The sequence below is a fragment of the Ailuropoda melanoleuca genome, chromosome 10 (assembly GCF_002007445.2).
Source record: "Ailuropoda melanoleuca isolate Jingjing chromosome 10, ASM200744v2, whole genome shotgun sequence".
In the NCBI taxonomy this organism is placed as follows: domain Eukaryota; kingdom Metazoa; phylum Chordata; class Mammalia; order Carnivora; family Ursidae; genus Ailuropoda; species Ailuropoda melanoleuca.
The window spans coordinates 38,536,858-38,563,713 of record NC_048227.1 but is presented as its reverse complement, the minus strand read 5'-3'; the positions used below and the strand labels follow the sequence as shown (position 1 = coordinate 38,563,713).

Sequence of the window (26,856 nt, the reverse complement as noted above, 5' to 3'; positions counted from 1 at the left end):
CAGCCAGCTCCGCCGGCCCTCCAGCCCCAGCGGGCCAGCAGGTCCGATTCCCGTAGGGTCGGCTCCAGCCTCCGTTTCCCCAAAAACAGGACTGACTCCCAGTAGGAAGCTTCCCGCCCCACGTTGGCTGCACGGCTGGTAAGCCTACCTTTACGATTTGTGCTCTGGAGGGTGCGGCACGGGTTGCCGAGTGCGACGTGCAATGTAGGAGTACGAAAACAGAAGGTGCACGGGAATTCTCACCGAGCTCAGACACTGCCCCTATCCTCTCACCGGGACGTTGACCTGGCAGAGTAACCTGAGGTCAGCTGATGTTTACGCGTGTATGGCGGAGATCACTCACAGACGTAGCCTGTCTTACTGGACAAGAGAGAGTTTACAAGGGAAGAAGGCAAGGTCGCTCTCAGAGAGTCCTTGCTGCCCTGCGAGTTCACTGGCAGTGATCTGACTGAGAGTCTGACCTTGAGCAGACTGATAATATATCAGAGAAGGCAATGCAGTTACTTTCGGGTTTTCAGAACCCGTGTGATTTCAGCTAGGGAGCTCGTGTGATGTGCTCCTCTCCAGGTGCCGGCTGGTAATGCCTTTCTGGTGCCGCCGCCAGATTGCACCACTTCCCTGGTTGCAATTTCTCAGGGAGCATGCTGTTAGAGCAGTTTCGGTTAGCAAACACTGAGTGTCGGCTGGGTGCCACGCAGGGTTCCAGGGGCTGAGAGTGCTGTAGCACTCAACAGAACAGGATTCCCTTCCGCAAGGAGCTCCGTTTCTGTGGAAGGATACAGATAATAAGCAAAATATAGAGCATGCCGGGGGCGGCCTGGGTGGCTCAGTGTTAGGTGTCTGCCTTCAGCTCTGGGCATGATCCTGGGGTCGTGGGATCGAGGCCTGCGTTCGGCTCCTTGTTCAGCGGGAAGCCTGCTTCTCCCAGTCCAGCTCCCCCTGCTTGTGTTCCCTCTCTGTCAAATAAATAAATAAAATCTTTAAAATATATAGAGAGAGAGGGAGAGAGAAAGAACACGCTAAAAACAAAGTACGGGGCAGGGAAGGATGAGATGGAAATGATCCGAGTGTCAAGTGGACTTTCATTAGCACATTTTAAACCAGCTCTCTGGACCTTATTGCACTAGTTGGAATGCTTTTGGCTTCAGGTGTTGAGAATCCATTAACACTGGTTCAACCGATGGAGGGATTCTACTGGCTTTCATACGGGAAAGTTCAGAGGACCAAGAACAGGAGGGCCCAATAGAAGGGGACCTTACATGAGGTCATCAGAACATGGTAATGGGGGGGGGAGGTCTTGTTGGTCCCCCATCCTCTCACATACCTTCTCTTTGCCCTGTTTCTCTGTTGGCTTTTTTCTCAGGTTCCTGCCTCCATGCTACCTACTTACTTACTTAGTTACCTGCTTCTGCATAAAAGTCAACACAAAAATTAATGGATTGGAGCACCTGGGTGGCTCAGTCAGTAAAGCGTCTGCCTTCAGCTCAGGTCATGACCCTGGGGTACTGGGATCGCGTTCCACATGGGGCTCCTTGCTCAGCGGGAGCCTGCTTCTCCCTCTGCCTGCCGTTCCCCCTGCTTGTGCTCTCTTTCTCCGACAGATAAATAAGATCTTTTAAGAAAATTTCATGGATTGGGGCGCCTGGGTGGCACAGCGGTNGTTAAGCTTCTGCCTTGGGCTCAGGGCGTGATCCCGGTGTTACGGGATCGAGCCCCACGTCAGGCTCCTCCTCTATGAGCCTGCTTCTTCCTCTCCCACTCCCCCTGCTTGTGTTCCCTCTCTCGCTGACTGTCTCTATCTCTGTCGAATAAATAAATAAAATCTTTTAAAAAAAAAAAAAAGAAAGTTTCATGGATTAAAACATCCTACCTTTATTTTGTTATTTGTTTGTTTTTTTAGAGGTGGGAAGGGGCAGAGAGAGAGAGAAAGAGTCCCAAGCAGGCTCTGTGCCCAGCACGAGGCCTAATGCAGGGCTAGATCTCAGGCTCCTGACATTATGACCTGAGCCTAAATCAAGCATCGGACGCGCTTAACTGAGCCACCCAGGCCCCCCAAACATCCCACATTTATTACGTCCGTTTCTGTTCGTCAGGAATTCAGGAGGAGCTTAGTGAGGTGACTGTGGTTCAGAGACTCATCTGGTTGGAACCCAAACATCGGCTGCGGCTGTGGTCACCTGAAGTCTGGACAGGCCTGCCGGGTCTGATTCTAGATGGCACACTCACATGGCCAGAGACCGGAGGCCTCAGTTCCTTGCTGATTGTTGGCAGGAGTCCTTATTTCCTTGCCTGGTGGGCCTTTCCACAGGGCTGTGCCCTCCCATGGCAGTGGTCTTCCGTCAGAGTGAGTGGGCGGAGAGAGTGAGCGGGGAAGATGGAAGCCACGGTGCTTTTTGTGGCCTCGCTTAGGAATTCTGATTCTGTGACTTGTGCTGTATTCTGTTTGTCAGCATTATTAAGTACAAAAGACTTCACCTTTGAAGGGAGGCACATCAGAGTTTGTGAACGAATTTTAAAACGGCGTTCTACTTACCCCTCCTGTGGGAAAAGGGTGCCTATTCCCTATAGTTCCAGGTGAATTCTGGGCCTAATATTCATCTGGGCTTTAATCAGTTAGCTAGACCTGGGTAAGGAGCCCTCCTCAAAGTGGGGGTGAGTCAGTCCCACCAGAACTACGTTGAGCATGTGGGAAAGTGGTTTTCCGCAAGGGAAATGAAGGTGCTGTTACTAGAGAGAATGGATGTCAGGTAGTCAAAGTGACCCCTACAGGTGATTTATACCATTATTTAAAATTAGGTTTTAAGAGTTAGCTGCTTTTGCGAGCTGTAGATTTCAAAGCAATGCTTAATAAATCCATTAACAGGGGCGCCTGGGTGGCACAGCGGTTAAGCTTCTGCCTTGGGCTCAGGGCGTGATCCCGGTGTTACGGGATCGAGCCCCACGTCAGGCTCCTCCTCTATGAGCCTGCTTCTTCCTCTCCCACTCCCCCTGCTTGTGTTCCCTCTCTCGCTGGCTGTCTCTATCTCTGTCAAATAAATAAATAAAATCTTTTAAAAAAAAAAAATAAATAAATCCATTAACAATTACTCTTCCAAGAAAAGAACGTGAGCAGAGCACGGTTTGGACATTTGTTCAGACACGTGAATGTGTTTTATTTTACGCCAGGCACTGTGCTTGGTCCTGGGAAAACAAAGGCAATTAAAACAAGTGTAGGCCCTCAGTCCCCTTGCATTCTGAGGGTAGGTCCCACCGGTGGCTTTATGAGGACTGATCTGTGTGAGCAGGGAGGGCAGGTAGAGCGCGGTTTGAAGGCACATGGGGGTTACTAGAGGAGGAAGGGCAGAGGACAGCGTGCACAGATCCGCAGTGTGACTGGGGAGCAGAGAGTGGACGTAGGGTTTGGAGAGATGTAACAGTAGCAGTGGGGGACTGAAGAGGGGCCTGGGCTTTGTTCTGAAGTCCTGAGGAGTCGTTCAGGAGTTCTCAGCAGGGGAATGACATTTTCAGGAGGTATTTTAGAAAGACGTCTCTTGCAGCATCGAGGAAAGAAAGCTGGAGAGGGCTCCAGACACCGAGGTGAGACGTTGTAAGAACAGCACCTGGAGCAGTGGCTGTTGGGGGTGGAGCTCAACCGCAGAGGGACAGACCTTGGAATCCGAAGGGTTTGTTGGATGTTTCAGCACCTGCTCTAATCTCACTCAAAACTGGTCTTTATAAACTTTATGAATTCTGTTCCCACTTTTTCTTTATAAAATTTATAATGGAGCTTAGCTTGTTTGGATGAGATGTCCAAAAAAAAAAAAAAAAAAAAGAGTGCTGATCCCTAAGTGAGGAGCAGCAGAGAAAGCCACAGGTCCGGCCACAGCGCTCTCGAGTGTAGCTGTGGAAGACTGGAGGTGGGGTGTGGGGACAAGGGCTCAATCAGCCGTGTGTTGGTGGTGGTTGACCCTGGTTGGTGGGCAGCAAAGCAAGGTAAGCTCCCAAGGAGGGAGGGGATCCGAGAGGGTTGCCCTACTCTTAGGAATATTTAAACATTTATGTGACAGAAGGTTTTAAAAAATAAATAATGATAAAAAGTAAGTAAATTAAAGACCTACTGGTCTTACAGAATTGGTCAGAAGTGATGGAGTAAGAGTTATGCTTTCTCTTTTTAAGGGCTTTTGCTTCCCCCCACACCTCCTTCCCTTAGTGTAAGGACAAGAAATAACACTGGTATAGCAGTCAAAGGGAATAAAATCTGCCTTAGAATTCAGGGAAAAGGCTACTCCATGCTGTTTTCTGGTCAAACTGGAACAGTTATTCTGTGTAATAGTTACCCGTCCGGAGTGCAGCGAGATGTTGGGAGGGACCGTCCAACGCCCCCGTCATGCAGTCGCGTAAGGGGAGCAACCTGTGTGCCGAGGATTGTGGGTGCTGACCGCGTACCTTTATGCAGGAACCGTGACCTTCCCATTTGTTCTTGTTTGTAAGACGATGAAGGGCCTGTTCTTTGTCTTTAGATGATTTTCTTGGGGAAGAGAGGAAATAGTTACTCATCTGTAACAGCAGAACACTAAGCTGTCATTGTCTGGCTTCTGCTTTGCTCAGCCAGAATTTCAGTGAGGCCTACTTGGGTATGGTGGGCGCCTCTGAGACACCTCCCGTTGAGCGGCTGTCAGAATACCGGGGCTGCTCGTGGCCTCCTCGGGTAGGAGACGTCATGAACTGCTAGTATGCAGACCGACCAGCTGCAGGGACGAGCAGCTGACACCCTGAGGTCTGTGCAGAGATGGCCCCAAAGCACAGAGGACAGTGGTGCATGGTCTGAAAGTTCCCTTAGGAGAATGCTGTAAAATTCAAATTCTAAAAGTTAGCAGGGGATTTCCTCATAAAGTACCCTGCAATGGTCTTTGCGGAAAAAAAGAAAAGAAAAAAGATCAAATTTTAGTTTGAAAAATTAGAACCCCTACTTACTTGCCTAATGTCTGTAAAATTGCCAGTGACTTGTCCTGCCAGTTTTCTTTCTGCTCTTGCCAGAATTTGTATACTTTCTTCACCCATTAGCAATTAGAGTGAGACTTTTCTAATTTCCATTTTCTATTCTCTGACTCAGCAAACTGTTGTAGAGAAAGAGCCTTTGGCGGAACAGCGGACACGGGGGCAGTCTCACCCCCTCGAAAAGTCGATCATCTGCCTGGGCTGTTGTTCGATTTTATCCTGACCCACCACTGGGGTTTCCACTGTGGACACGACAGCCTGCCTTCCTTCCGGGGAGGACAGGTGTGGCAGCTGCGGTGGCCTCGAGCAGACACACCCAGACACACCCGAGGTCACGGGGAGCCGGGAGAGTAACTGGGGCCATGCCCACGGGCGGGCGATGTGCTCCTGTGTCTCCAGGTGGCCTTAGGGTCACATCTTTTCATGCATTTTCTTTCTCCTCTGTCACATTTCTCTTCGTTTCTTTGCTTTTTGTTTGACGTTAAGTCAAAAAGTGGACTTTTAGGGGCGCCTGGGTGGCACGGCGGTTAAGCGTCTGCCTTCGGCTCAGGGCGTGATCCTGGCGTTATAGGATCGAGCCCCACATCAGGCTCCTCTGCTGGGAGCCTGCTTCTTCCTCTCCCACTCCCTTGCTTGTGTTCCCTCTCTCGCTGGCTGTCTCTCTCTCTCTGTCGAATAAATAAATAAAATCTTTAAAAAAAAAAAGTGGACTTTTAGTTTTAACATTGATAACTCAGAATTGGTAGGAGAAAATCCCAGTCAGTGACTGTCTCAGAATCCCATGAGTCAGTGCCTGTCTGTGTCCTCGAGACCACCAGCTTGTTAGAACTGACCCAAGAGGATGTTGGATGCCGGCCTCTTTACCTCAAGGCCTTTTTCATGTGTTATCTTCTCTTCATCCTGTATATCCGAACAGCTTTGATGTTTGATAAAAAGCTGTCAGTTCCATTTTGGTAGCTGGAAAGTGTTCATTCAATTCTATGCGCACGAAGAAGCATTGTCTCCCTCTTGGACGCATCGACTTGGTGCTCACACGTTGCCAGTCCCCTAGGACTTCTCTCCTGCTTCTCACATTCAGTGTCACTGACACAGAGGGGCGCATCGTGTCCCCAGCTGGGGTCGCAGAAGCCTCTCTTAGTGGCTGTGCGTATTTGAAGCCCACAGGCCTGTGGCTCTGGGTCTTTCCTGTGCCGGCAAATGACGACGAATACACGAACCCCTGAAGTCAGGGGTGTGGTTTGTTCCAGGGGTGTGGTTTGCGGGCGTTTCACTGTGCTGTTAGAGGCAGAGTACCTTTTAAGCTTCTCTTATTCCCTCTCTATGGGGAATTTAACAACAGAAGTTACAGTCTGAAACAAAGGGGGAAAAAACCAACAGTTCATAGACGGTACAACAAAGTTAGTTTGGGGAGAGATCTTGGGCGCTCTACTTTTCAGCCTCTTGGCAGATGGGGTTGGCACGTGGCGCCGCTTCTCCTACCTGGGTTGTGAGCCCCAGACTCTTCGCTGGGAGGGAAGAGGTTTGTCCCCCGGGGCAGTTCCCGTGCTGTCCTCGGCGCTGCAGCGTGGACGGCCGGCCTACCTCCGCCCACCTGCTCCTGAGCACGGGCCGGACAGAGCGCACGCCCTGGGGAGTCTGGGAGCTCCTCCACCACCAGCCGAGGATGATTTTGTGTCCTTTTCCCAGACTCCCCACAAGATCACCGTGTTCACCCCGCGGTTTCGCTGCCAGGTGGCAGAGGGCTGAAAGCACTTCGCAGTGTGAGAAGTGTCCGGGTGTGTAGTAAGCCGACGCCAAAAAGGTCGGGTGGGGAGTCCGGTCGGGGTAGACTTCACCCGGAAAGACGTCTGTTGTGTTCTTTCCTTGGAAAGTTTTCTCGTTTTGCAGCAGAAAGAGCCCCGAGAAACCCAGGTCAGTCGTGGGAAGGTGAAGTACTGGCTCTGGGCGCCCGCTCCCAGGTCCTGTTAGGTTAATGGTAGGGTTGAGGGGACTTCTGGTGACTGGCTTGTTTGGGGTTCTGTTTTTGTTTCTGACATTTTATTTACTAGACAGAGTGAGAGAGCTCAAGCCAGGGGGAGGAGAGGGGCAGTGGGAGAGGGAGAGGCAGACTCCCGCCCAGCAGGGAGCCCGATGCAGGACTCGATCCCAGGACCCCGAGGTCACGACCTGAGCTGAAGGCAGACGCTTCACAGACGGAGCCCCCCAGGTGCCCTGGAGTTCTGTGTTTTAAGACAAAGCCTGGGCTGTGGAGCTGTCAGCCTTCCACAGCTGTGGTTTTGGCGGTGGCTGGGATTAGAGTCCCCAGAGAGAGTGTTAACCTGGGGCCGGGAGAGGGGTTTCTCGTCAGTTTGCTCTCCATCGCACACACCTTTTCCAAGCCCTGGGGCAGGGAGTAGGGGCTGTTCCGGAGAGAAAACTCCCATCCCTTTGGGTATTTACATCAGCCTTGTCCTTGGACTTCCGTGACCCTGAGTGCACCCTGGCGTTGGCTATGTGCTCTGGGTGTTTTGTGCTGTCCTTGCCCGTGTCTTTCTTTTCCACAGCGGGAAGGGAAATGATGGCGAGGCGTGGTTTTCAGAAAGCTGGTCATTATTTTGAAATGGAGAATTGTAGGCTGTCAGGGGTTTGGCTGTTCTTTCAGATGCCTTCAAGTTACCGCAGAACTCCATTGTTGTTGATATTCTGCCAAAAACAAACAGAACAAAGCACACAGAGTTCCTGCGTTCGGAACAAAAGAGCTTCCAACTAAGGTGGGGAGGCGGCCCCCCGCTGCCCGCGGGGAAGCTAGTTCTTCCTCTCCGCCTGTGTGGAGCTCCGAGCCGCACCCTCTTGCCAAAGGTTTTCCTTTTTTCTTTTTTTAACTGCTTATCTTGAACTAATTATAGACTCTCGAGATGTTCAGAAACTGTGTGGAGCTGTCCTCTTGCCGCTCAGTGTCTTACATAGCTGCCCGCGTTATCAGAAGCAGGGAACTGACCTTGGCACAGGCCGCCGGCCAGGCTGCGGGCCGGACTCTCCCGTCACTCCAGTCACCGCACACTCCTCTGTGTGTGGGTCTCGTTGGGTGAGATTTTATCATGGGGGTGGGGGGGGGGCATTCGTGCAGCCAGCGGTGCCATCACAGAGATCGGGTACAGAACTGACCGTCAGGACAAAGGACTCCCAGGCCGCGGCTTCCTCCTTGCCCCCCATCCCTTACTGCCCCCCAGTTCCTGCACCCACCCCGCCTGTGTGCTCACCCCAGAGCCCCAGCCCGGCTTGCCGTTCCAGAGAGCGCTGCTGGGTGTGATGTGCTGTACGCTCCCAGGGAGTCGATGGTGGGGTCGCCTCTCTCCGTATGTCGCCTCCCTTTGTTCTGACGAAAGGAAAGTTGTATTACCGGGTTGGGTTTTCTATCAAAGAATGGAAACTCTGGAGGAAGTTCACAGTGTCTTTTATCTGTTTGTTATTATAGAGTATCTTTAATTTCACTGGTACAAAGTCTTGGAACTCTATTAATGATTAAACAAAAGAAGAGAAATTGTTAAGAGTAATTGAAGCGAGCCAGTGATTCATTCAGAAACGCTCAGAGACAACTTGCGCTTACAGAGATGGGGGCCAGAGCTGGACGTCGGCGTCTGGGTTGAGCCGCTAGTCCTCACGCATCCAGGTCGCAGTGTCCTGGGTCCTGTCACTGCACGTGAACCCCCTCCCAGAGGGGCGCAGACTTTTCCAGTGGCCGCCGTAGCTGCTCCCGTCGCCTCCACTGGCCCTGGTGCTACGCCTCCCCTCCCATACGAAGCCTTCTGAATTCTCAAAGCTGTTACAAAGAAGAATTTAATATCCTACTTTCAGAATTGTTTACTATTGGCCCCAATATAAAAATACCCCTGTGAGGTCAGACTTCGCCCAAGGTAAGGGCTGTGGCCTTTGGTGTTGCTCACAGGGTAACAAAATGTCTCCGGCTCAATCCACAGGACTGGGAAGCCCAGATGTTAACATTTGCACATTATTTCTCTACGTTTAAAAGGAGTTATTCCTTGGGGGTAGTGTTTGCTCTCGTTTTCCGTAGGACTTTGTTCGGGGTGTCTCCTGCCGTCTCCAGACTTCTCCAGAGCACAGGGTGAAGGTGTGGGGGAGGGAGGGGTACCAGCCACACCTGGAAAGCCCCACCTGAGAATACAGGGTTGTGGGAGAGCTGACAGTTTGAGGGGTGCCCAGCCTGACTTTGGAGGAGCACCCTGTGAGAGGCCGTGGAAGGCAAGGCAGTGTCCAGAGGCCTGGGAGCCTCGTCCCGGGGGTTTTGCTCCCATGGCCATGGTCTTGCTGTGGTCTTGACCACCTAGTGTCTCTGGATGTCCACCCATGTCCTGAGTGTAGTTCACTAGTCTTCCCATCAATCAGGATACTGTCCGATCTCTTTCCAACAAAATCCCTTTCTACCTAATTTTGCCAGGATCTCTTGGGCAAGCAAGAAATGTGCAGACGGAGAGGCTAGGTAGGTAATATGGCCAAGGTGCTCCAGATAAGGGGTGAACCTCCAGGCCCCGCCTCTCCCCTGAACTGTGCCCTTCCTCATGACTTAGATTAGGTGGGAAATCAGTGCTCCTAAATTGTGACATCCCCACCCCACCCCAAATAGCCAGAAATGTTGACTGGCTTTGGGTCCTTTTCGGTTAGAAAAATCAGAAAAGTTTTCATAAATAAGATGCATTTGGGGCGCCTGGGGGCTCAGTTGTTAAGCGTCTGCCTTTGGCTCAGGTCATGATCCCAGGGTCCCGGGATCGAGTCCCACTTCCCACTTCCCACTTCCCACTGCTGAGCAGGGAGCCCGCTTCTCCTTCTGCCTCTCCCTCCACCTGCCGCTCCCCGTGCTTGTGCTCTCTCTCTGTCAAATAAATAAATAAAATCTTTATAAAAAAAAAAAAAAAAGATCCATTTGCTGTGGGCCTTAAGAGATGGATGGGATTTGAAAGGGAAGGATGTTCTAGGCAGACTTACCAACGGGAAAGCGTTGGGGTTAGGCTTTTCAGGGCCTGTCCAGTCATGTGAGCAGCATTGTAAGCGTACCAGGTGACACTGGTTGCCGAGCACAGAATCTGGATCGGGGTGGTTCTGGGAGAGCAGATCTCAGTTAGGACGGGGCAACAATGGAGGTGCACCAGCGTCTCTGCTCCACCACCTGCCATCCCTCCGGACTTCACTCATGTATCACTCGGGACTTTGACCATATTTGCGGAATACCTATAAAATTTCACTGGGATGCCTGGGGGGCTCAGTTGGTAAAACGCCTGCCATCGGCTCAGGTCATAATCCTGGGATCGAGTCATAATCCTGGGATCGAGTCCCACAAAGGGCTCCTTGCTCAGCGGAGAGCCTGCTTCTCCCTCTGCCTGCTGCTCCCCCTGCTTGTGCTCTCTCGCTCTGTCAAATAAATAAATAAAATCTCCTTAAAAAATCATTTCATTTAGTACTTTTCTTTGATCAACTCCTGTTTTTAATTTATTTGAGAGGGAGAGCGTGCACAAGGGGGGTGGGGAGGGGCATAGGGAAAAAGGGAGAGAATTTTTTTTTTTTTTTAAGATTGATTTATTTATTTTGAGAGCAAGAGCAGGTGCACATGAGCAGGGGAGGAGCGGGGGAGAGAGAGTCCCAAGCACATACCACTCCCCACACAGAGCCTGACGTGGGGCTCGATCCCGGGACCCTGAGATCATGACCTGAGCCGACATCAAGAGTTGGCCGCTCAACCGACTGAGCGCTCCAGGCGCCCCTCATTTCTTCTATTTAAATGCACCTTGAAAGAACACACTGGAGCAGCCGGGGACAGAAATGGAGGACGCAGCACGGCTGGAGTTTGGCCAGAGCCCCGTGTCGGAGCCCCTGTCCCCGCGGCCTGGGCTGGCATCTCACAGGTGCTGCTTCTGCTCCAGGAAACTACAGTAATGGCTGAAGAGACCCCCCAGTTTGGTAGAAGACAGAAACTTACAGGTTCAGGAGGCTGAGAACCATTCCAGTGACCGCAGATCTCTCGCTGGAAACCGGGAAGACTGGAGGACGTGCTAAGAACCTGCTTGAACCCGGGATCCTACACCTGGAGTTACTCTGCAGGAATGATGGCAAACATAGACATTATCACGTGAAGGAAAACGGATTTGTTGCCCCAGACCCAGTCTAAAAGAATGACCGAAACACGTTCTTGAAACAGAAAGGAAATGGTAGCAGAAGGGGTCTTGGAATGTCAGGAGGAAAAATAGAACAAGTGAAACTGTGAGTAAATACAGTGGACTTTCCTCCTCCTGAGTGTTGAGTCATGGCTGGTGGTTGAAGCAGGACGTGGACGTTGATATGGTTCTCAGTGTCAGTAGAGGAAAGAGCTGTCCAGGGGCAGGCGGACGGGCTAAGGGATGCAAGGCTTCTGCCCTCCATCTGAGCCAGCAAAATGCCGACACCAGTCACTGTGATCAGTTAGGGTGTCTCTAATGTGAAACCCAGAGCAGCCGACCAGAAACCTGTGCAAAACGCTATAGCCAAATCCAACTAGAATTCTAAGTAACACCAGGTAACCATAGGAAGTCAGGAAACAGAAAACCAAGACACAAAAAACAGGGAACCAGCAAAATGAAAAGGCAAATGGAAGGCCTAACATAGCAATAATTTCCTTAAAAGTAAATGGTCTGAAAATAGAAGACAGGTTGGCAGAGTGGATTTATACAAAAAAATGACCCATATGCTGTCTAAAAGAAACCTACTTCAGATATAATGATTCATGGGACGCCCAGCTGGCTCAGAAGAGCGTGTGACTCTTGATCTCAGGGTCATGAGTTCGAGCCCCGTGTTGTCTGTGGAGATGACTTAGATAAAAATGCTTTACATCTATTTAATGATACAGATGGATTGAAAGTAAAAGGATGGACAAAGATAAACCATGCAAACTTCAATCAAAAGAAGACTGACTATGAATCTCGGATAGAGCAGACCTCAGAGCAAGAAGAGAACTGGGGACAGGGGTGGAACACTGTGTGAAGATGAAAGGGTCCAACAACCCTAGATACCTATGCAACAAACAACAGAGCTGTGTTTTCTTTAAAAACTGGACATGTGACTGCCATACAGTTCAGCAGTTGCACTGATGGGCATTGATCCCAGGGAAGTGAAAACCTACGTCCATACAAAAATCTGCATGTGAATTTTCGCAGTGAGTTTATTTAAGACTTTTTGTTCTAAGTTATCTTCTGCACCCAGCTTTGGGCTTGAACTCATGACCCCGAGATGAAGAATTGCACAGTCTACCAACTGAGCAAGCCAGGCGCCCCCACAGTGACTGTATTTAAAATAGCCAAGGATTGGTAACAACCCGCTGTCCTTCAGCGTGTGAGGGGTTAAACAAGCCTTGGTCCCTCCATGCTGGGAAGGACTGCTCAGTCACAGGAAGTAACAGAGACAACAGGGGTGGACCCCAGGGCCAATTTCAAAGTCCCTGCACTGTGGTTCTATTTACATAACGTTCTCAAAATGACAGAATGTCAGACATGGAGATTTGTAAACCGCCAGTGGTAGAGGGACAGCTCCGTGAGGCACTGGTACAGAGGCTGTTCCCCTGGGGTGGGAGGTCACAAGACTCACTGGAAGGCTCTCAAGGAATCTTCGTGCAAAGAGCTATGCTGCTTAGAGAAGTTCCGGTTCTCAGCATGTCAAACACAGACCCTTGGCCCCTGGGGCAGCTCTAGACACGAAGCAGGTCCTTTAACAGGAAAGAGGAGGCAAATGAGGGGAGTGCGATCTCCTAGTTTCTGGAGAAAGTAGAAGCCCGCGGTGGTGACGAAGAGGAAGACAGGGAGGCACACGGAGCCCGGCGCTCTGCGGTCGCGGCCTCCATCCTTCCCGGCAGCGGCGCAAGACGCACGAGAGACCCACAGCTGGACCAAGGGAATCAGGTGTCGTTGACGCGTCTGCGGAAAGCCACAGAGCGGGAGGTACAGGCCGCTCCCAAACCCAGCTTCAAAACCTACCCCCGTTCTCGCTTGGACCATCTGGACAGACAGTTGGGTTTCTTTTATTTCGGTGCTAATAACCCTTCTCTCTTTTTAAGCCAGCAAACTGGTTTTATTTTTGTCTTTGACAATATGCACAACACTGGGATTGTATTACTTCACTTGACGTCCTTAAGTAGGCGCTGAAAATGTTTACATTGAAGACAAGTCACACATTAAAGGAGTCCTCTGCAAACATAACCCCTTCTCCGTATGTTTTCCCACTTTGTTTTGTACATAAATAGCACTTTGCAAAGTTATAAATAAAACTATCAGCTCTTAGGGCCCCAAGGTACAAACAGGTTCTGGAGTATGACAGGGTCTTCCTTTAGGGTTTTGTGACTCCCACGTGCACTTACCTCAGTCAGATGACTTACAATCAATCACAAGCAGCTATTGAACCAGTTCTGCCAGTGACAGAACTTTTCATGCCCTTGCTTAAAGATGCCATGTGTTTTGGGGCTCTGGGGGGCTCCGTTGTTAAGCGTCTGCCTTCAGCTCAGGGCATGATCCCAGAGTCCTGGGATCGAGCCCCGTACCGGGCTCCGTGCTCAGCGGGAACCCTGCTTCTCCCTCTCCCGCTCCCCCTGCTTGTGTTCCCTCTCTTGCTGTCTCTCTCTGTCAAATAAATAAATAAATTTGTTTATTTATTTATTTATTTTAGAGAGCAAGAGAGAGTGCGAGCGCGTGTCCAAGGGGTGGCAGTGGGAAGGAAGGGAGAGTCTCGAGCAGAGTCCCTGATGAGCAAGGAGCGCCATGTGGGTCTCAATCCCATGACCTGAGCTGAAACCAAGAGTGGGACCCCAACTGAGCGAGCCACCCAGGCGCCCGTAAAGATAGAGCTTTTATTTTTTATTTTTAAAAAAGATTTTATTTATTTATTTGACAGAGATAGAGACAGCCAGCGAGAGAGGGAACACAAGCAGGGGGAGTGGGAGAGGAAGAAGCAGGCTCATAGTGGAGGAGCCTGACGTGGGGCTCGATCCCATAAACGCTGGGATCACGCCCTGAGCCGAAGGCAGATGCTTAACCGCTGTGCCACCCAGGCGCCCCAAGATAGAGCTTTTAAAACCAAGAATGTCAGCATTCCGATTTCTCACTCAGTTTTCTTTCCTTTTCTAAAGGCAAGTGTGTGTTCTAAATATGTCACCCATCCTCTCCTTGGGGACAGAGTGTCTCCGTAAGCAACTTCCCTGAGATCGAGCCTGAGCCCAGGTTCTGCTGCAGCTCTTTCCCTAGTTACCCTGCCAGTCACCCCTACCCCACTTCCCCACCTCAGGTCAGGTGCTTGGGTTTAATGAGGTCCCTGGTCATGAGTCATTGTTTGATTCTCCTGTGTCCAGCTCATTACCGTGGATGGGCACGCCTTTTCTGACTTCCGAGACCTCAGCACTCACGTGTCAGCACGAAGGAGAATGCACACAGAATCGTTTGGGTTTCTTTCTAAATTGTGGTAAAACACACCTAACCTAACAGTTGTGAGTGACATGAGTCCATTCACAGTGCCACCATTGTCATCACCCCCAAACCCCCGGCAGCCACCAGTGCCCCCGGCTGTGGACTTGCCTGTGGTGATGGAGTCTTTCCGTCCGGGTGCCTCACGGAGCATGGCTGTTCCAAGGTTCATCCCTGCTGTAGCAGGTGTCCTGCTTCCTGCCTTTTGGGGGCTGAGTACTGTCCCCTCGTGTGGATTTGCTACATTGTGGTTTCCGTCTGTTGAGAGAGGTTTGGGTCGTCACAAATAGTGAAGCCATGCACGATTGTTTCCAAGCTGTTGTGTGAGTCTGTGTTCAGCTGTCTCATACAGCTAGAAGTGGAATCGCTGATCACAGGTAACACTCTAACCCTGGTCCCACCCAGCAGCACGCAGTGAGGTCCCAGTTGCTCCACGTTCTTGCCTACACGCGTCATCTTTCACTTTGTGTTTTTAATGGAGGCTGCCCTAATGGATGCATACACACAGGTTGTGAAGGTGCAGAGGGGGAGGCAGAGAGAGAATCCCAAGCAGGCCCCCTGCCCAGCGCAGAGTCCCAGACGACCCTGAGATCGTGACCTGAGCCAAAACCAAGAGTCAGACGCTCAACTGACTGAGTCACCCAGGAGGCTACACACAGGTTTTTAAATGAATTATTTTAATTGAATAATTAGAGAAAAATAGTTACAGTCAGAAGGTAAAAAGTTTATAGGAAAAAAATAGCAGCCTCCTGTCTCCTGTCTTCCTTAACCCATCCTTAGAGGGACCACTCTGGGCCACTGGCCGCTTCCTCTGGTTTTCACCCATCTGTCTCTGGCAGGTCCTCATTCTCCATCTGAGTCAGCACCTGTTGACTCTCTTTTTGGGTAGCCAAGTGGGTAGCCACTCGGACACACGTAGCCCCTTCCATTCTCTCGCCATAATTTGTGTTCATTAGGACACTGGCTTGGCTGTTTAAAAAGACCTGGATGACAGATAACTGGCCTCACACCAGCTGGACGATCCTGTCTGTCTCAGATGATGTAAGAACCCAAGTGTGGATGGAGGTTCCAGTGGCCAGGGGCCCAGGCACTCTTCGTCCTGGGGCCTGGCCATCTTCAGAAGTGTTGCCTGCCTCGTTTTCCGAGGTGGTGCCTTGGGCTCGGCTCAGCCCGCTCACCACGTGCGGCCAGCAGGAGGCAGGGCTCCCGGCGGCACTGGCCCTGGAACCCGTCCCCCCCGCTGTCCCTTCCTCCTCCACCGACGGCCATGGTGATGGACGGCCCGAGTGCCTTGTCTCCTTGTCGTGACGGCCCGCTAGCGTGTGCGAGTCTCCTGTGTGTCAGGTGCTGTCACAGTGCTCTGTGCGAACCGACAAATTCAGTCCTTCCATCGGCCTTCTAAAATAGATCCTGATTCCCCTTCGCAAGTCAGGAAGTGGGGTGCGGTCAAGCCCAGCGGTTTGCCTCCGTTCACACGGCAAGCATGCCTGGCACACCCGAACCCACCTTCACTTCTGACACTTTTCACCGGGGTCCCCCCGTGGGGGGTGTTGGTTTCACCCTTCCCGTCTGTGCCTCTCACGGGTGGAAGGTGGGTCAGGCGTACCCAGACTGCGCCCTCGGGGCTTGGTTAATGTTTAATGCGTGGCTTTATTATCTGCCGCGGCCCCAGCGCTCCGGCGGCTCGTACCGGCGTCAGCAGGCCGGAGACACCGGGTGTTCAGGGTGGACGTATCCCCTGCCTGCTCTGCACAAGCAGTTTGACAGTAGAACAAAGACCTTCTTGGGCGGCGTCTGTGGTACCGTAAACGGTCATTTAGCTTTTCCTTCTTGGGCTGGTGGTCGCAGCCACGGCTGCACCCAGGCTGGGAGTCTGAGCCCGGCACAGCCCCGGAAGGCTGTCGGGGGCGGCGGCCGCGTGACTGTCCCTGTTTTGTTGACGCAGTGACCAGGAGTGGAGCTCTGGGGTGTGCACGTGATGACGGACAGCAAGGACCTAGAAGCCGAAATCCACCCCTTGAAGAATGAAGACAAGAAGCTGCAGGAGAACCCGGGAAAGCCCGCAAACACGGGGGACGGCTTGAAAGGCTTGCCTCGGCAGCCCCGCGTCTCCCGATGCCGCACAGTGGCGTTCTTTCTGTCGCTCTTTTTCTGCCTCTTTGTGGTGTTCGTGGTCTCCTTCATCATCCCGTGTCCGGACCGGCCCGTGTCACAGGGGGTGTGGAGGACCGACTACAGTGCAGCAGGTGTGCCCCCAACCCTGTCCCCGGGGTGGGGGCAGCATCGTGTCCCCGAGTCTGGGGTCCCGTAGGTCCCCTGACTGCCGATGACGCGCCCAGGGTCTTGGGACTTCGGGAAGCTGCTGACAGCCTCTCGGGGGACAAACGGGAGCATGGCGGCCTGCTCTCTGTTGTGGGAAGGGTGGGTTGTGCCAATAGAGGAAAGGGGCCCATTTGGTTATGTTTTGGAATTTTAAAGAACGAATAAAACAGAGCACCTGGAAGAAGAGGTAGGGGGAAGGCTGTGGGGAGCTGTGGAAACGGCAGGTTTCTAGTCTGGTTTCCTCAAGAGCTCTGCTGACGCTCCGGTCGGCTGAGCAGGACTTGAGCAGATCCATTCTCCCTCGTGAGATCGGCGGTGTGGAATCCTGGCCTTGCTTTCCCGGCGTGGGAGCGCCTCGGGTGAGCGCGGGTGGCCGTGAACGCCCACGGCCGGGGAATGGTGCTTTGACACCCCTGTGGGCGTCTCGTGCAGTGAAGGGGATTCTTGTTCAAGCCTCACCGTCCATTTTTATTCAGAATTTGGTGCTTGAGAGAGAGGAGTAATGTATGTTTCTGTGTTTATTTTTTGCAGCTTTTATTGAAATGTAATCTGTATGTCAAAACATTCGCTTGTTTTAAGTGTACGATTCGATGATTTTCAGTCCATTTATGCACCTGTTAGCCCAGACCAGTTTTAGAAGATTCCCAGCGTCCCAGCCCCCAGCCCACACAGCCACCAGCTGCTTTCTGCCTCCAGGCTTGCCTCCTGTGGACACATCACTAAGGGAAATGATGTGACGTGGCTCTTTGAGTCAGGCTTCTCTCACTGAGACAAGTCTGTTGGTGACAGCGTGTCCCCCGGTTCTTTCTGGGGCTGAACAGGCTTCCTCCCTGTGGTTCGTGCAGCCTCGGGCTGCCGGGGTGATCTGGGGACTTAGGACAAAGAGCTTTTACCGTCTCACTTTCCGGATATCTGCGTCCCCTTTTTGGCCACTCCTCCTACCTGCTCTCTGCTCCGCCCGTATCCCAGCCTGTGTCTGGCTTCAGGGCTGGCCGTCCCTGTTGGCCTGGGAGGTCTCCGTAGCCCTGGACATCTGGCTGTAGATCGCATCGTCCCCCTCTCGAGGGGAAGCTGCTGGTCTTTGCGCTGACCGCCAGCTGGCGTCCAGCTGTGGAGGGCGAGAACGGCAGGAGCCGTAAGTAAGATGTTGGACGCCTACCATCCTGACCCACAGCCTGGTTTTTCTCAAGAAGCACTTCTCGATTTGTGGTACGCCTTGTGTCCGTTTCCGGGGTCCTGATAGGGCTGCTTTTGACGATTCTGTGTCATTATATTGTCGTTTCAAGGGAGAGGGTTTGCCGCGGTCTTCCCTCCGTGATTCTGGAAGTCCTGAGTCTGGGGTTTGGTTTGTTTTTGTAAATGGTAGTGAAGTAGGGATCAGGTCCCTTTAAAGAGCATAACTCAGTGTCATCGGTACTTGGACAACACTGTGTAACCATCACGGCCGTCTCTGTTAACCCCCTTAACAGGAACTGTACCGAGTGAACGCCACTGCTCTCTCCCTCCTCTGTTCTCCCTGCGTCTCTGAGTCTGCCTGTTCCGCGGGGCCTCCACAGGAGGGAATCATGTAAGACTCGCCCTTTTGTGTCCCGCTGGCTTCACCGCGGGTAGCGCCCTCAGGGGCTCACGGGCACAGGCCCCTTCTTCTGGTGGTTCCCAGTCCTTGGCCCGTTTCTGCCGCAGGTCGTCTTTGTGGTGGACTGGTAGCGGTTCTCTCCCTGGACATCAGTCCCTTGTCAGATACGATCGGCAGACATTCTCTCCCACTCCGCTGGCTGTCTCTTCGCTCTCTTGACGGTGCCCTTTGATGCACAAATGCTTTACATTTTCATGGACCCAGTAGGTCAGTTCTTTCTTTCGTTGAATTGCCTTTGGTGTCACATCCAAGAAATCGTTACCAAATCCAGCGTCACGAAGATTTTTCTCTGTATTTTCTTCCGGGAAGCTCTTAAGTTTAGGTCTTTGATCCATTTTGAATTCGTTTTTGTTTGGTTTTGTTTTTTAAAGATTTTATTTATTTAAGTTTTAGAGATAGAGGAGGAGCAGAGGACGAGGGGCAAGCAGACTCCGTGCTGAGCAGAGCACAGAGCCCCACGTGGGGCTCGATCTCACAACCCTGAGATCGTGACCTGAGCAGAAGTCAAAGAGTCGGACGCTTCACCGACTGGGCCACCCAGACGCCCCTCAGTTCGTTTTTGTATATGGTGTAAGCCCAGCTTCACTTTTTGGTGTTTGGTTTTAACACTCGGAGCTTATCATTTGAGTCCTTGAATGAAAGGGAGAAGTAGGCCCTTACGAGTGTGGAAGTGCGGACGCCTGGACCCCAGACGGCAGGGGTTCCTTCCTGAGCGCACCGCTGCTCTGGGCGCAGCCTCGCGCTGGTGGGTGCCAGCTGGCGCTGAACCTCGGGCACAGAAGTAGATGGTGTCAGGCGTGGCCTGGCCTTTAAGCGGGGCGTGACCCGAGGACTACAGTCTGCCATGTTCCTTTTCAGTCACCTATGACTTTCTGGCTACGGAAGACATAAACAGGGACAGGATCCAAGATGTTCTCTTTCTTTATAAAAATACCAACGGCAGCAACAGTTTCAACCTATCCTGCACCGACGAAGGTAATTTTGCTTTTACCTGAGAAAGGAGGAACTTCTATGGGTGGAGGGACCCTCTCCCTATGCCGTCTGTGGGGGAAGCAGTTGGTGGAATTTCGGGAAACTGGCACGTTGCCTTTCCTTCCCAGGAGGACTAGAAAGAGACAGAGGGCAGGCCATGGTCCCAGCACCCTGGCCCCCGCACAGCTCCTGACCCCGTGGGGCCAGCAGTAGGGTCCCTGTGGGGCCAGCGGTCAGGGCTGGGTCCAGGAGCAGGGTGTGGGGAAGAGGGGCTGTCGTGCCCCCCAGAGCTGGGTCTGTCCCCTCCAGGCTTCTCCTCCCCCTGCACCTTTGTGGCTGCCCTGTCAGGGGCCAACGGCAGCGTGCTCTGGGAGAGGCCTGCAGCCCAGGACGGGGCGCTTGTGCAGTGCTCCGTCCCACAGCTGCAGGCCCGCAGGACTTCCTCTGCCTGCGTCCTCGTGGGCAGACCTGGCTCTTTCGTCGCCGTGGACCTGTTCACAGGTAGGCAGTTCCCCATGGGGGGGGTCCCACACAGGGAGGCTCTGAGGGGGTTCAGCCTGTGTTCTCAGGACCAGCGGACCAGATGGGGAAGAAGGTTCCGGGGGTGGGGCACCACCTCCTAGCAGTCCCACTCCACCCCGTCCTGTCGCCTCCCGGCTCCACTGTGCCCGTGGGGCCAGCAGAGACGGGGGGCTCCGTGGCAGCGGCCTTTTGTGGCATCCGGGCCAGCGTCTGGCTGAGCGCACGGGGGAAGGTTGGGCTCTGGGTGCACGGGCACTCGTGTCAGGCCCTTGGTGTAGCAGGCCGTGGCAGCCCCCAGACCTCTCCAGGGGCGTAAGGAGCTCTGTGCCTTGACACTCCCTGTGGTGAGCCTCAGCGTCTCCCTACCAGTCGAGCTCTTAAGGGCGCAGAGGAAAATAAAGAGCAGACTGAAAATATTTTAAGAAGCGAAGAATGAGTCTTAAAAAGGGTGTGGACAAGATTGTACCTGGGTAAGAAAGAAGCTGTGACATCGGGGCCGCTGTTGCGCGGGTCCAGCCGTAAGCGCGTACCTTCCATCTCCACCCGTGTGCGGGACTCAGCCAGGGCTTCTTGGGGCGAGGGTCCACCTGCGACTCCAGCAACGGTCAGGGGTCCAGAGGGCCTGGGAAGTGTCCGGGTCAGGCCCTGTCCATCCAGGTGGGAGGGTCAGTGTTGGCCCTGAGATGTTCTAGACCCAGACCTGAGAAGACACAGGGGAAGCAAACAGGAAGGCAGAGCTTTGCATCTGACATCTGGTGACGACCTCGACAGCCCAGGGGTGCACCTGCTGCCCTGGCCTCCGGCCTCCTGCTGGCGGGCATTTCCGTTTCGCAGTGTGGGCTCTGCGCCGTTGCCAGCCCGCGGCGGAAGGGAACCTGGAGCCAGCGCTTAGTGACGTTGTGCTTGGTTTCAGGGGAGACCCTGTGGAGCCACCCCAGCAGCTTTGGAAGGAACGCTTCCATCCTGAGCTCTTTACTCCAACTGCCCGACGTCGATGCCGACGGGGCCCCAGACCTGCTGGTTCTCACCCAGGAGGAAAAGGAGGTATTGCCCCCCTTCCCGGGTCGCGCTGGCCTGTCACTCTTAGGCCTCTTCTCTGCCCCTCGTCCACTTTCACTTCCTGGGCACAACTTGGGTCTCAGCGTTTGTCGGGGGACGTGCGCAGGGCCCCCAGTTGCTGGCACCCGCTGACCAGCACACTGGGGCGGCTCTGGGCCTCCCCAAGGACGGCAGTGTGTGCGCTGGGCCGTGGGTGCCGCTGCGGCATGGAGAGCGGGGGCCCCGTAGGTGCTGTGGGGCTGCGCGCGTCTCCAGGACGGTGTGCAGACGCCTGACACCACGCACTTAACTCAGAACGGTCTTCCCTCAGACCAGGAGGGTTCTGACCCCCTTCTCTTCTCCGTATTCCAGGTTGGCGGCTACATCTACTCGGGCAGCACGGGGCACCAGATTGGCCACCGAGGCAGCCTTGGTGTGGGCGGGACTGCCGGCTCCCTCCTCCACGTCACCCGGGCGGGTGCTCACTACATCCTCTTCCCTTGCGGTATGTGGCGCCTGCCGTTCCCGGGACTGTCCGTCTCCTGGAAGCCGTGCACCCGCGAGAAGGCAGAGGGAGGAACCGGGGACCGTAGGCAGGACACGAGTTTGTCACTGACAGGCTCAGGAAGCCAGAGGGTGTCAGCCCCCGAGGCTCAGGGAGGGCACCGTGTGTCCTGGAAGCAGGGCCAGGGGTGGCGTGCTCCCCGCCGGCAGCGTCTTGAGGCCCTCCTGTGCTTCCAGCAGCAGGCTCCCTCTGCGGCTGCTCTGTGAAGGGTCTCCACGAGAAGGCGACTGGGGGCGGGAGCCCGCTGAAGAGAGACCCGCTCTGGGAGGGCATGCTCAACGCCACCGCCCCCGGGCCGCTGTGGCGAAGGTAGGCCTGGACGGGGGATTGCACGGGTGGCCGCGGGCCGAGGGGCGCGGCCCTGCCTGCTGTCCTGGGCTCAGACGCGGGCAGCGGGCGTACAGCAGCTGAGATAAACCCAGTGCAGGGCCCGGTGAACAGGGGGCTCCCCTTCACCTCTGCACACAGCCAGTGTCTTGTCTTACCCAAATGGAGAGGCAGGGAACACGGGGCAAACTGCTCAGCCCGGCAGGAAGTCCGTGCCCCCGTCATGTCCCTCCGCTCTGTCCCCTTAGCCCTGGAGCCATCCACTACCTGATGAACGTTCCCGGGAAAGCTGGTGAGGACCTGCTGCTCGTGAGTTCAGAGGCCTGCATGCTGGTGGATGGCCAGGACCTGGTACCCAGGTGGACCTTCAGCGCAGCCCAGGTCTCCAGGTTCGTCTTTCTCCAGGAACTGGGCAGCGGTTGCAAGCCGGGCACCGCAGCCTGTCCCCTGGCAGCCCTGGGATGAGGCCTGCAGTGGGTGGGGGGTGTCTGTGTGCTTCAGCCAAGGGCCTCCTGCCTGTCCCTTGGTGCTGCCCTGCACCGGAGGGGCCGGTGAAACCCCCTCCACCCTGGCCTCGGCTTCCCGTCCAGGCCCCGTCCGGGTGCAGCCAAGGGGCATGGGGTGGTGTGCCTGTTCCCAGGCATCTCCTCACAGAGGCCCCGTGTGAACTCTCCTGCCCTATCCTTGCAGAAAACCCATCCTTGGCCACTACAAACCTGACACCTTGGCTGTGGTCATTGAAAATGGAACCGGCGTTGACAGACAGGTTGGCTCATCTTCTCTGGCCCCCCCATTGTTCGTAGCTGAGGGACAGTAGTCGGAACAGCAGACGGGGCTGCACTGGAAGGCTGAGCGAGCACAAGAGGGGCCTTGGCGAGACATCCTGGTTGCCTTTGGGGCACAGCTCCCACAGGGCTGGCCTGGCTGGGGCCCCTGGGTCTGTGCAGGCCCCACCTGTGACACCCTGTGCTGTCCCCTCCGTCCCAGATCTTGTTCCTGGACCTCAGCACCGGAGCTCTCCTGTGGAACCAGGCTCTCCCAGGCCTCCCTGGGGATCCGCCGTCCGCCAGCCTGCCAACCGCAGACCACCGCTCGGCCTTCTTCTTCTGGGGCCTCCACGAGCTGATGGGCACCAACCAGACAGTACGGGCAGGGCATGGACTAAGGGGGCAGCCCATGCCAGGGCCAGAGACCAGAGGTCAGCTTAGGTCCAGCCTCGAGGCACCTGGGAGCTAACTGAGTGACTGGGTGTGCACACATACATCGAAGCCGTGGGACAGTGGCTGGGATGAGGCACCCTGGACCACTAGGGAGGCTGGGGCTGAGGCCTGCCTTGGGGCAGCTGATGAGGGTCTGGGAAGGAAGGGGGGTGTACGTGGGGCGAGCCAGGCGCAGAGTTCCAGTTGGAGAATGCATGCCTCAAGGGTCAGGGTCAGGCTAGGGGGAGAGGAGTAGAAGGGGGTGCACCGTTGAGGACCCTGTGGACACGGCCGCTCTGGGCGAGTGTGCTGAGAGAGCGAGCGCAGCATGGCCCAGCCCTGGGCCCAGGACACTGGCATCCCTGATCCAGACGTGGTGTCGGCCGAGCCCTGTCAGCCCCACGCGCACTGTGGTTCTTGCTGTAGGAGCCCAGAGACGCCCAGCATAGCCTGTACATGTTTCACCCCACCCTGCCTGGCGTCCTGCTGGAGCTGGCCAACATCTCTGCCAACATCGTCGCCTTCCAAGGTGAGTGCGGCCCCCCGGGGGCTGGGGCTTTGCCTGCTGTCCGTCCGCTCTGGCTGGTCCCGAGCGCCCTGACCTGTGTCTCCCATAGCGGTCCTGTTAGAGCCAAGCCGCCATGCCGCCTGCGTCTTCCTGACGGGCCCGACTAGCCCAGACACGCCTGGCATGGTCTCCGTGGCCAAGCACAAGGTGCGGGACCTCGTCCCGAGCGGTAGGGTGGTTCGCCTGGCCGAGGGCGGGCCTGACAGCGACCAGGCTGTCCGGGACCGGTTCTCCCGCCTGCGGTACCGGAGTGAGGCCTAGCGGCGTGGTGGGACAGGCTCCAGCTGCTGAGATTCAACACTGTGGGAAATTGGTCTTTCACTGGGTTTGCACTGACTCCCCCACTCCCGATCCCGGGGTTCCTGTCCTATGCAGGGACATGCGCGGGTGAGGGGATGCCCAGGCCTCTCCCCTCTCCTGCCCAGCACGTCCCCCCAGGTCCTCACTCTGCCCCGCTGGGGTCACACCCAAGGCCACCTGCCTTCACGTGGTCTCCCTGGGCCACCTCGGGCAGAGCTGGGCCCTACAGCACTACCCTCACTCGTCCACACCTGGTGGGAGGCACCATGGCTTTGGGAAGAGAGCCCCATCCTGAGAAGTCCCCTCCCACGTCCCTGTCTGCACCTGCCCTTGTCTGCACATCCCCCAGGGCCTGGGAGGGTGGTTGGCCTGGGGTGGCCTCAGGGCACCAGCTGGGCCCTTGAGGCAGTTCCAGCTCCTGGCCTTTCCCAGAGCAAGGAGGGGAAGACTGTGGCCTGGTTAGCGGAAACTTGCCCTGGGGTTCCCCTTTGACGGGCCCATGAGGAACAGGGCTACCATGGAGCTGTGAGGCCGTCCTGCTGCTCGTGGACGCCCCGTGCTGGCTGCGTGTGCTGTGAACGTCCTGAGGCACTGGCCAGAGGGCGCACATCGGGGTCCATCTGCACCCCTCAGTACGCACTGGAGCTGCCCCTCCCTCGGGGCCCCCACATCCCTGGCCGGTGCCTGACCTCCTCCTGGTGCTCGGACGCCCCCAGCAGTCGGTGTCACCTGACGCAGGACTCACCTTTGTGCCTTGCTGTGCCCCAGGCCTGCTGTGGTGCTCTGTGTGGCTCACCGTGCCCTGACAACCCCAGGGACCGCAGGAAGAAGCCAGAATAAATGGTTTGCACTGTCCGAAAGGGCACGTGTGTGCCTCATATCTGCTCCAAAGGGGCAAAGTGGATTTGGTGCTGACAGAGCTGGGGAACCCTCTAGCAGAGTCTCAGAGTGCCCCCCCCAATCAGAAATGGGGCCCCGAGGACTTCTCTGCAAGGCCGGCCTCTAAGTGCAGCTCAGGTTTGAAGATCCCTCTCTGGTCACCCTAGCTCAAGTCAGGAGCCCAGCCTGTGGACGTGGGTATGCTCCCATCAGGATAGGCAGGGGGTCCCTGAGCACCCCTGTGTCCTCCAAGGGCAGCTGCCCAGGCCACAGGAGCCTGGGGGAGACGGAGCTTTGGGACCAGAGTGAGGAGGGCGGTGGTTTAGAGGATCCTGCCTGAACGCCCACTGTGCATCTAGGTATGAAAAGCCTTATTTCCCAGCTGCGGCGGGTGGGGGGGGGCGGAGAGAGCAAGACCGCTGTCGCTGTGAAAAGCTGCTGCCCAACCCACAAAGGCCTCAGGAACAAGAGGGCTGCAGAGACAAGTCCACAAATGAAAACCACCGGGGGCGGGGGGCAGGGCTAGGGGCTGCAGCAGTGCCCCTCAGCCTCCCAGGGCCCACACCAGCACGCGGAGCCACCTGCTCGGGAGGGACCGCCCTGCAGGTCCTGCGACTGGGCAGGAGCTAGGGGCGGGGCCCGGGAGATGCCCGCACTGGTGGGCATCCTGCACCCTGGACTTGTAAGTAAAGCAGCCATGCCCACAGTCCCTCGGGCTCCGACCCATGCCAGGCTCTCTGTGACTCGGCCTTAGGGCGCAGCTGGCCAGGAGATGCTGGACTGAACCCCAAGTGCCTCCTCTCGCCCCATGACCTCCCAGGACTCAGCTTCCTGACTCCCGGAGCACCCAGGCACCCTTGTCCTGCCAGAGCACAGATGGCATTCCCCACCCTCTCCTCCCAAGACCACCGAGTCTGCAGTCTGAGTCCAGCTGGAAAGCTGGGTCCCTCCTCTCCTATGGACCCACCCGTGTGGGACCCTCCCTGACTAACGTCTTTGATACAGAACCCCCCCACTGTCCTCCACCGATTCCCAGCTCACATACACCTCACACCTCACGCCACACGGACCACATGCCTCACACACCACCACGCCTGCCTCACGCCTAATGCACGCCTACCACATGCCTCACGCACACACCTGCCACACAGCTACCGCACACATGCCTCATACGCCTGCCTCACGCCTACCACGTGCCTCACACACGCCTGCCTCACGCCTACCGCGTGCCTCTCACACGCCTGCCTCACGCCTACCGCGTGCCTCGCACACGCCTGCCTCACACCTACCACGTGCCTCGCGCACACACGTGCCACACGCCTACCGCGTGCCTCGCGCACACACGTGCCTCCTGCGCCATACACCTCATGCGTGCACACCACACACCACACTCAACCCACAGTCCACGATGACTCGGACCACAACAGGGTGGGCTCAGAGTGAGGCCCAAGGGTCATTTATTTCTGGGCCGGGCATGGGTGGGAGTGGAATGGGTGGCACCTCTCTGGCCTGACAGAGCTGCACCCCAGAGGAGTGGCTGTACTTTACCCTGGGTCTAGCATCACCCCCGTTCCCCAAGGGTTCCACCCGCCCTGGCCATGAACCAGGACCAGTTGTCACGGGTGGTGACAGTGGAGTCATCTCTGGGCAACAATGGCAGAAGAGTCACAGCCTCGAGGACACCAGTTGGATGTGTTCCTGCGGGATGAGGTCTGGGACACGCACAGTGATGGCCACGGTGTGGGCAAGACCCATGAGGACGGCTCTGGGCCAGACGGAAGGCTGAGCACGGCCCCAGCAGCACTGGGGATGTGGTGTGCGGTCCCTGCAGGGTCACACTGAGTGCTGTGGGTAAATCTGCCCTGAGGCCTGCATTTCCTCATGGTGAGTGCCACTGGCTGAAGCCAGCTGGAATTGGCCAGCAGTTTAACGAACTGGAGACCACAGAATGCTAGGGCTTCGTGTGACCTGACCTGCTTGGCCCATCTCATCCCACCTTTGTTCAGGTGACCCCAGCTCAGACAGTGACACCCAACACCCCTTCCTGGGAATCAGCACCTGGACCAGCCCCTTCTGGGGAGCGG

The 26,856-nt window shown here is 55.4% G+C and overlaps 1 protein-coding gene and 1 long non-coding RNA gene across 6 annotated transcripts; one reads left to right on the top strand and one right to left on the bottom strand.

Moving 5' to 3' along the window:
- Positions 1 to 26,218, top strand: FAM234A (family with sequence similarity 234 member A). 3 transcript variants are annotated; one of them, XM_002920157.4, is made up of 12 exons: positions 1 to 138; positions 16,390 to 16,690; positions 19,261 to 19,377; positions 19,684 to 19,875; positions 20,810 to 20,940; positions 21,307 to 21,439; positions 21,679 to 21,808; positions 22,075 to 22,215; positions 22,517 to 22,592; positions 22,814 to 22,969; positions 23,452 to 23,554; positions 23,643 to 26,218. In XM_002920157.4, the coding sequence occupies exons 2-12, from the start codon at positions 16,423 to 16,425 to the stop codon at positions 23,852 to 23,854; spliced, it is 1,659 nt and encodes a 552-aa protein (XP_002920203.1). In that variant the 5' UTR covers positions 1 to 138; positions 16,390 to 16,422; the 3' UTR covers positions 23,855 to 26,218. The 3 variants fall into 3 exon arrangements, with proteins under 3 accessions (XP_002920203.1, XP_011224429.1, XP_034526627.1); XM_011226127.3 differs by having other exon boundaries at positions 21,676 to 21,808; XM_034670736.1 differs by lacking the exon at positions 19,684 to 19,875 and having other exon boundaries at positions 21,676 to 21,808.
- LOC105238045 lies at positions 2,832 to 11,195 on the bottom strand. 3 transcript variants are annotated; one of them, XR_004628558.1, is made up of 6 exons: positions 10,946 to 11,195; positions 9,958 to 10,071; positions 8,564 to 8,776; positions 8,217 to 8,332; positions 4,317 to 4,507; positions 2,832 to 3,647 (listed from the first exon to the last, which is right to left on the bottom strand). It is a non-coding gene; the product is annotated as an uncharacterized LOC105238045 (long non-coding RNA). The 3 variants fall into 3 exon arrangements; XR_002142893.2 differs by lacking the exon at positions 2,832 to 3,647 and having other exon boundaries at positions 3,910 to 4,507; XR_004628559.1 differs by lacking the exons at positions 2,832 to 3,647; positions 4,317 to 4,507 and adding an exon at positions 7,468 to 7,659.
- Positions 26,219 to 26,856: the final 638 nt, after the last annotated feature.

Excerpts from the sequence above, each read along its gene's own strand:
- FAM234A (XM_011226127.3), top strand. The coding sequence starts at position 16,423 with ATGACGGACAGCAAGGACCTAGAAGCCGAAATCCACCCCTTGAAGAAT. Across the intron at positions 22,970-23,451 it reads TGATGGGCACCAACCAGACA|GAGCCCAGAGACGCCCAGCA; the intron begins GTACGGGCAGGG and ends TTCTTGCTGTAG. Across the intron at positions 23,555-23,642 it reads CAACATCGTCGCCTTCCAAG|CGGTCCTGTTAGAGCCAAGC; the intron begins GTGAGTGCGGCC and ends TGTCTCCCATAG.